Source organism: Lineus longissimus, chromosome 7, assembly GCF_910592395.1.
Source record: "Lineus longissimus chromosome 7, tnLinLong1.2, whole genome shotgun sequence".
NCBI lineage: Eukaryota > Metazoa > Nemertea > Pilidiophora > Heteronemertea > Lineidae > Lineus > Lineus longissimus.
Genome location: NC_088314.1, coordinates 723,060 through 732,128, shown reverse-complemented (window position 1 = coordinate 732,128; position 9,069 = coordinate 723,060). Strand labels below are relative to the sequence as shown.

The following is a 9,069-nucleotide window of genomic DNA, read 5'->3' as shown; positions in this document are numbered from 1 at the left end:
GTAGTCTGTCGGGTTTATTTTGTCACATCCTGTTTACAGCCAGTTATGGCCAAAGGACAGTGCCACACATGCCAATGTTTATTATCTGCTGCTTACGGTCACTCTTGGCAAAAGGATCCTCTCTACAAGGTTCAACATCACGATGAAAAGGTCTGTGGAGACCTACATGAAGGATTTCACTCCAGTAAAAGTTTTCTCTGAGATCGATAGTTCTCAACCATCGCCAAGTGCTCACATTGATCTGGTCTCCATGACAGGTTGTTCCCCCAATAGACTGGTGAGCAGAGCTCTCGAACTGATCTGTCTTCAAGATGAGTTGTCCCCAAATTAACGATTGCCCAGAGCTAGCACTGATGCTCAACTTCAAGATGGGTTGTTCCCCCATCAAACCATCGCCCAGGGCTAGCACTGATCTATCTCAAAGATGGAATGTTCCCCCAATAGACTGGTGCCCAGCAGAGCTCTCAAACGGATCTGTCTTCAAGATGGGTTGTTCCCCCACTAAACCATCGCCCAGAGCTAGCACTGATGCTTGTCTTCAAGATAGAATGTTACCTCCATGCACTGTTGCTTAGAGCTAGCACTGATGCTTGTCTTCAAGATAGGTTGTTCCTCCAATGCACTGTTGCTTAGTGCTAGCACTGATGCTTGTCTTCAAGATAGGTTGTTCCCCCAATGCGCTGTTGCTTAGTGCTAGCACTAATATGTCTTCAGGAGGTGTAATACCCCAAATACACCATCGCCCAGAGCAAGCACTGATCTGTCTTCATGATAGTTTTTAGTATACTTGAATTCATTGTAGTGGTCACAGTCTATGCTTTGAGATAACATCGGTGTTTGCGACCGGACATGTTCCACGCAGCACTCCTCAGAATCCCCCAGTTGATGACTTTAAATATCACTATCTAACCTTGGCCAACAAGAAGCTGGCCAGCAGTAAGTACCACAGAGCCAAAAAGTATGAAGAAAATGAATAAATGCTGCACCCTAAGTACTTGTCCCAGCTGATTGCGAGTGCTCTGTACGTGATAGTATCTGCTTTTTAAGGTGGCGTTGAGTTATAGGCCGACCATCAACATCAAGCTAACATTATGAAGCAAGTGGAATACTAGTCTGCAATCAGCATGCATTTTCTGCCCGTCGTGGTTGTGACAGTATCTGCAATCTCATAAGGTCTGGTTGTGACAGCATATGCTGTATTATCAGGTCTGGTTGTGCCAGCATCTCCTGTCTATCAGGTCGTGTTGTGGCAGCATCTCCTGTCTATCAGGTCTGGTTGTGGCAGCATCTCCTGTCTATCAGGTCTGGTTGTGCCAGCATGTTATGGTATGGTTGTTGCAGTATATGCTGTCTCTTCAGGTCTGGTGTTCTGATTTCATGCAATCCCATGTGATGATTCGGCCTATCTGTGACTGCCTCATCTCTCTCACCATGTTGACAACTTGGCAGAGCAGCCAGGACTGATTCGGCCTGGCTGTGACTGTCTCATCTCTCTGATCATGCTGTCAACACGGTGGAGCAGCCAGGACTGATTCGACCTGGCTGTGACTGTCTCATCATGTTGTCAACACGGTGGAGCAGCCAGGATTGATTCGACTTGGCTGTGACTGTCTCATCTCTCTCATCAGGCACCTATTCCATAGAGCTATACCCTATACTATACTATACGCGAACAATAGTTTCATGGTCATGCACCCTTTGTGAAGCCATTGTTCGCGTATAGTGTAGTATAGGGTATAGCTCTATGGAGAAGGTGCCTCATGTTGTCAACACGGTGGAGCAGCCAGGACTGATTCGACCTGGCTGTGACTGTCTCATCTCTCTCATCATGTTGTCAACACGGTGGAGCAGCCAGGATTGATTCGGCCTGGCTGTGACTATCTCATCTCTCTCATCATGTTGTCAACACGGTGGAGCAGCCAGGACTGTCAAACAGTTGTGCGAGCTCACTAGAGCTTGCACTTACATAATAGTATAAAACTAAAATAATAATAATAATAATAAAAATAATAATAATAATATATCACAGTCATTGGATGCCACGAGATTTACAGTTCCTTTACCGTCATCGGATGCGCATCCGATATGCCAACTGTCTTAACATACTTGATCAATATCGATAAACAATTTGCTTTCACAATCAGCAAGGCAAGATTATTTCATCATACAAAGTACTTTTATTATAAAAATAAACATTGGCTGGTGACAAGGTTATGCATTACAGAATCTTCTGAAATAATTCTACCAAAAAATCACAAAAGAAGAACATTGATGCTTGCTCGCAACATCTCACAGTTTTTCGAATGGGAACAAGTTGCTTTTGTCCATTTTATCCTGGCCATTCTGGCGCAATGCTGGCCACACAGCTGCCATATCCTTAGCTTTTGTCACCCCCCGAGATGATTCAGACTCTGATGGATCTTTGATCATATCGTACTTCTGTTTGAGCTTCTGCCGGATCAGGAGGCCTCGTATCAACAGCTTCCAATTCTCAAGTGAGCGCTTCTCTCTTTTCTGGAAAAGGAGGATGGAAATCTGAATATTATAACAGTCCTCGAACCACAAATACCAGATCACCAGCATCGTTTCTTTGGAGGTACATTTAAACTTGTCAAACATCGGTTCGGTCTGCTGAGAATGCAACGATTCAAGTACATGAGGACTGATTGAGCCCAGTTCCGTTACAGTGCAGCAGTGGTGAGACTGATGAACAAGTGTCCTTCCAGCTCGATCACCTGTGATGTTGTGGGTTTCTTCAAAATGGTCTGAGCACATTTTCATGCGAATGACAAGGATTGAACACCGATGATGTCGAGCTTACCTGTCTCTCCTTCTCCTTTCTCATCACCTCCTCCTCATCATACGCTGCCAGGAAGATGTCCTTATGCTCCTCACACACAATAAAACCTTCCAACCTGAAATTAAATCCATCTTTAACATCAAGTATAAAAGGTTAAAGATCAGTTCCTGAATGAAACCCATATTTAACATTAAGTATAGAAGGTAACAGAATCAGCAGGCTACACTCTCAGTGACATCGCAATGCTTTGTAACAGATCGATACCATGACTGCAAGTTTGGATATAACAATAACCAGACTTTTCCTTGGACAACATTATATTCTCAGATCAAAATTGATGTGACAAACTGGAGTGTTGGTCCAACAGCCCTTTGCCCCAAGTAAGGCTAGGTACGAGATTCTGAGGCCGGATTATTAACTCTGAAAGTTTGAATGGCAATGCTTACATTGGATGAGACCAGCCACCATGGACCTCCCAGCCGACCATCGCCGGGGCACAGTCCAGACCCAGCTTCTTGCCGATCTTGTTCAGCCCAGGAAGATGCAGATGGACTGTCCCTGGGGGGAGCATGCACTGCTTGAACAACTCGATGTTCCCATACTCATTCTTCGGGAGTTTGCCCTAAACAAAAGAATGGCAAAGCTTACTAATGCAATGAAGTGGCTCAAATTTCCTAAACAGTCAACACAGTTAGATTTACACCAGAGAGTTTCTACTTGATCACACTTGGAAGTTGTGCAATAGGCCACACGAAACCCACCGCCAACAAAACTGGTTCCTACTAGATTCAGTACAACCAATCAACATCTTTGTTGGCCTGGGTTGGGGAGGGACTGCTACCATCTAAAACAATGCCAGAGTGTACCTTGCCACGATGTTGCAAGTTTCAAACCATGTTCTAACTCTAAAAATGATCGGTGCCAACTCACATCAACAGGAGGTCTTGGTATATACTCCTCTGTCTGCCAGTAGCCAAACACCTCCAGGAGTTGCTCTTTCTGCTCCGGGTTCATCAACTGGGACCTCTTGGTCTTCCTCGCCTTCACCAGCTTGTATGGCTTCTCACCGACACGCACAAGCCGTGCCTCCTTGATCCAACTGTCTCGTGAATGAAGCTAGCAAAAGAGACAAACATGCAAGTTGAGTGACTTGTTGCTGGTGAGCCCAACATAAAGTGATCTTACTTCTTGTCTCACAAGTCAATGCCAACACAAACTCCATCATTGTTGACAGCTCTATATCCTCTGTTGATGCCATCCAAACTTGGCTGGAAAATTCCTTTTGCTCAATGAATTGGCCATTTGGCAGAGCTTGTGTGCAGAATAGAATCACTGACCTCTTGGACACATTCCCTTGCATAGACTGGCTCGCCCCTCACGTAGCCAACAGGGATGGCGCACTCCGGGTAGATCGCTTGGAATTTCAGTAAGTGTCTCTTGAGTGCGTACAGTGCGTGATTCTTGTACTCAGCGACACTCGTTGGTAATGGCTTCTTGAGGAGAAGTGCCTGTGATGCTTCATCTTCTTCTCGGTTCCTCGCCTCATCCGGACACTGGTAAGGTAAAAGCGTCTCTTGCCACCAGTCCGCATCCACTCGTAACTTACGCGTGTTTTTTAACCATGAACTGGCATAGCGGCAAGTTACATCACGAACGAAACCAACTGCAATATAAATCAAGAAGAAATGAGTTTGATAGATGAAGTGAACCTCCATTTTCTTTGTAACTGCCTCTAGGTGGGAATTCATATCTGTGCAGGTTTTAGCACTGTGCTAAATAGACCAAGAGACCGACTTCCGTTCAGATCAAGACAAATGAAAGGTAGTTTTTGTAAGTTGCAGTACATGGCTCACCGCAGATTACAAAATGAAGCTAGTTTGTTTCCTGTGAGGGTCATTTACTCGTGGATATTGACATTTCACTTACTTCTGGAAGAACTAAAACATCCTCTCTCCCAACCCAAAGACACAACACCAGTATGACCACCAAGGCCTCCTGTACTCACAATTATCATACGCCAATACATAAGACAGTGGTTTGGTGGCATATTTCTCCACTCCCCTTCTCGATGCCCCTTGACCTATCGTCGCCCACATCTCCACACAGTTGACGCATGTCCACTCCCTTTCCTTGTCCAAGTAAACCTCTAACCAGTAGTCAATACCTGAAAAACAATATCTACTATAATCATAATGCTTACTTGCCAAAGAGACAATAACTAGTCATATCCGCCTGCACAAGAGACTGAAGTGGAACCCTTGAAGAACGCACGACTTGGAGCAGCTGCGATGTGCTTCTTCTTGACAATTAATGACATGTCTTGTTCTATTTTGATGTCCCAGAAAGGCCGCCAACAGAGGGGTCTGAGGACAGTAGCACTTGACATGACGTGTAGTACCAATGAGCACAACTTCTACTGGTGCCACCTGCAGGGATTGTTTGAACACGGCAGCCCACTTCATGCTCTCCCTACCTCTCTCCTTCTCTTTGACCATGACGATCTCCACAGAATCCTCGCTACCAGACGACACTATCTTCTGCTTCTTCCTCTTGGTCGATCTCCGCTTCGGGTCTGTTTCTCCCACAACTTCAAAATCACTGTCACTGTCCGAGCTGAAATAGAACTAAAGACGTTCAAGACTAGTTCAACAAAGGGCCAATCTTATACATAAAACATACATACACATCTAGAATGGACTTCATCATTAAAAATCAAGATTGTTTCTGTTCTATAAGAAGAAGAAGGTAGGTATGCGGGTAGGAAAAGGCTATCTGCTTTCATATCAGGGGATAAATTTAGGTTTACAGTACCATACAGAAATAGACGTCACCTTTCTGCAGTTAGATCCATCTCTACTTTGCTTGTCCTCCTCTTCTCCCGTCGGCCCTTGTTTCTCTTACCAGTCGATTTTGACCCTTCATGAGTGTCGCTGTCCATCTCGACCACATCTTCATTATAACTGCTGATCTTGGAAGCACGACTCCTTCTACTCTTATTCTTGGCCTGTAACGAGGCAGACGACTTTCTAGCATTCTCCTTTGAAGACGTCTGCTTTGTAAATGACGTTTGCTTTGAAGATGACATCTGCTTTGAAGATGGCGTCTGCTTTGAGGATGTCTTCTCTTTATCTGCTGCACTAAGTTTTAATTTCTTGGCCAGATTCCCACGAGGTGTGCTACTTCCTGATTGGCTTACAGAAGATGACTCAGAATCCTTTGTGTTTCGCATGGCGGCTTTTTTGTTTTTTGCCAACAGAGGTTCGATAGGAATCGGTTGCAGTGAGACCACGAGTCGCGCATTAAACCTGAGACATCGGAGTATGATGAGCAACATGAAGACCATTACTTTCTCTGTCCCCACATGTCCCTCTCTGAAGCACGATGCAAGAGTCGCATCTGTTATCTTGTCACTGTTAGTGTTACCTGAAATGTTGTCATCTGGGTCAAATTTTTCTTGGAACCAATCTAACGTAATTTCAAGAAAGCGAACATCGGCTTGCTTGGGTTTTGTTAAGGCAAGATTCGTAGGTAGACAGGACAGTGCTATGGCCTTGAGAAGGTCATCGCCACAGAGTGCGTTCTCTCTGAATCCTGCAGCAAGGAGACACACCAAATGAGCCTTGTGGACCATAACACGATGCTCGCGCTGCGCCTTGTTCCACTGCCTCTTGAAGAGTGCCATTATGTCAACACCTCGTTTCTTCTTTGCAAGAAGTCCAGGGTCCTTCAGAATGATTTCAACAGGCTTGTCAGGTATCTGGTTCTTGACTTGGCCTGGCATTTCCGCCACTTCCTCCCAGTCTTCTCCACTATCCGAGCTGCCTTCCTCCTCCAAGCTGGCACCACTCACACACTCTGCTGCTGGTGCCACCTTTACAACCTTCTTCTTCACTTGTCCCCTAGCAACCACTTGCTTCCTTGTCTTCCCATTAACAGACACATCTTTCTTCTTCACAAGCCTTTTTCTTTTCATAGGCTTTGCCACTTTCTCTCTGTCATCACAAGAGAAATCACTGTCCAACTCTGCATTGCCCAGCACCACATTTTCCCCTCCTTCACTCACACCACTCTTTGCCTTTGCACCACCCTTTTTAGACGTAATAGCACCTCTTACAATTAGCCTCTTACATCGTGGAAGTATTTCACCAGAATGCTCCCCATCTGTTCCATCATTTACTCCACACTTTCTCCCCCTCCCAACACGCCGAGTCCGAACATCTGTTTTCGTCTTAGATCTAGGTACTTTGACAGGCTTTTCTTTCATCAAGTTCAAGCGTTCTTCCTTCAATGTTCCTTTCATACTTCTCCTTTTGGCCGAGGAACCAGCCAGATTAATACTGATTGAATCAGGTTCAAAGTCGGAATCAATATCTACCTTGAGCTCACAATTAGTAACAATCGTCGACAGAGTAGGGGAATTCACATGAAGTTTTTTAACAGAAATTGCATGATGACGGAGAGAATTGAAATTTCCTTCAACTTTCGTTGAGTCAATTTTTGATTCAGTTGATTCAGTTAGAGGTTTCTGTCCAAACTGTGGCAATGACGAAGGTCTGCTTGATGCACAGTTGCTGTAATCATCACTGCTGCTGTCTGAACCACTGTCTGACAATGCACCAACTTTTTTAGACAAAGTCTTCAAAAATGTCTTAGAATTTTCATCCAATTTCAACCCACTCTCCCCATCAGCAAAATACCTAGAAACAGTTTCTTTGGTTTTTGCGTCTGCTTTTCGTGATTCACTGCTAGAAACCTCATCCTCTTGGAAATATTTTGAAATTGCTTTGGCTGTTTTTAACTTTGCTTTTCTCGCAGAGGTTCTCCTGACAGTGACATCCCCTTCTTCTGATTTCGCAGTATTCAGGGAACCAGAACCTGCAGATGACTTTATCATTATGGATCTTCCAAGTTTCTTGGTAGGGCTCGTCGGTTTGTTATTTGTTGAATCAGTACGGCCTTTCTTCTCTTCAACTGCTCTTCTCTCCTCTGTCGCTACCACAGCTCCCCTCTTCCCTGTCAGCCTTGGCATCTCTACAACACTCTCCTGGAAATCAAAGTTTTGTAAATCTAACAGATGTGATGATTGTGGGCATGGGTTTTTGATAAAAAGAATTTCCTAATCCTTCCATTTCCAGTAATGATATACAAAACAAACATGAGCACAGTGGAAATCATTGACGGCGATGTAGGTTAGATACTGCTGCTCAAATGATTTGAAATATACTCGCAACCCAAACTAAAGAAGAAAACCTAGGGCTAGGGGGCTTATTCGTTAATGCATTTCTTTGCAGTGAATTAACGAGTAAACATCGTCTCTCAGACACTTGGGAAACGCATCTAAGAGCATCTCAGTTTCAAAACAGCCTAGAAGCAGTGTCATCACTGGCGAAATCGACTGGGGGACTGAGTTTCGTCCAAAAATAGATCTGTTTACACACTACGGCAATGGCGTATTGCAGGTACATGTCGACATGTCAACGGGTCATTGATTGTCGGACGTCAGTTCGCCAAGAAAACCAAAGGAATCGAAGGATTCATTGAACTCATCAACACATCATTAGTTTTCAGTGAAGTGCAACTGTATTCCCAGGTAAATCACTTTGGTATATAAAGGGTAAGATTACAATTAACTCACGTTAAAGTTTGAGTTCCGGGGAGGTAGCGTTGTCAGTACGTTGGTTTAGGGGCGCAATAACCTAGCTTATAGCGAGCAATTAGTACACTAAGATTTCAGTGATTAACATAATAGTTGCAAGTATTTGGCATTTTAGACTCATATTTCGTGCTATAATAACTACTTTGTAAACATTATGCTCAAAATTGATTCATGAAAAAGTTGTTAGGGCAATATCAAGCAAGCAGTAATGGAAAAAAGTGTAATTCCATTAACTGAATATTGTTTTTAGACACTATAACATTTTAGGCCTACTTTTCCGTAAACCACGAGAACAATGTATGTGAAAAAAACAACACATATAAGCGAGGTGCCGAGTATACAGTAATTGTAAGGTAAAGAAAAGCTCGGTCTCTAAAGTCTGGAGGTCCGGAGTCCGTAAATGTGACGGTCACGAGAGTGGCTTGTTCTTACGGATAGATCGAGAGGGCGGTTTGGGGTTCCGCCGACGGTGCTCGCATGCATTAGTCGTATCCCCGAAACCTTTACAACGCGAACAAAGCTCGTGGCATCCATGACGGTATAGGAATTGACGGTTAGGTAACAAAAAATCTCGTGGCATCCAATGACGGTATAGGAATTGACGGTGAAGGAT

At 44.2% G+C, this 9,069-nt stretch overlaps 1 protein-coding gene across 1 annotated transcript; it reads right to left on the bottom strand.

The window, feature by feature from the left end:
• Positions 1 to 2,170: 2,170 nt before the first annotated feature.
• On the bottom strand, positions 2,171 to 8,500 carry LOC135491401 (DNA repair protein complementing XP-C cells homolog). The gene is made up of 9 exons (XM_064777246.1): positions 8,436 to 8,500; positions 5,632 to 7,844; positions 5,274 to 5,413; positions 4,806 to 4,964; positions 4,138 to 4,463; positions 3,731 to 3,916; positions 3,247 to 3,422; positions 2,822 to 2,915; positions 2,171 to 2,514 (listed from the first exon to the last, which is right to left on the bottom strand). Exons 2-9 carry the CDS (start codon positions 7,827 to 7,829, stop codon positions 2,290 to 2,292), a joined length of 3,504 nt encoding a protein of 1,167 aa, XP_064633316.1. The 5' UTR covers positions 7,830 to 7,844; positions 8,436 to 8,500; the 3' UTR covers positions 2,171 to 2,289.
• Between the last annotated feature and the right edge of the window lie 569 nt (positions 8,501 to 9,069).

Coding starts and splice junctions, on each gene's coding strand:
- LOC135491401 (XM_064777246.1), bottom strand. CDS start 7,829: ATGCCAAGGCTGACAGGGAAGAGGGGAGCTGTGGTAGCGACAGAGGAG. Junction 5,414..5,631: donor ATGGATCTAACTGCAGAAAG/GTGACGTCTATT, acceptor GTTCTATTTCAG/CTCGGACAGTGACAGTGATT. Junction 4,464..4,805: donor TGTATTGGCGTATGATAATT/GTGAGTACAGGA, acceptor TTTATATTGCAG/TTGGTTTCGTTCGTGATGTA.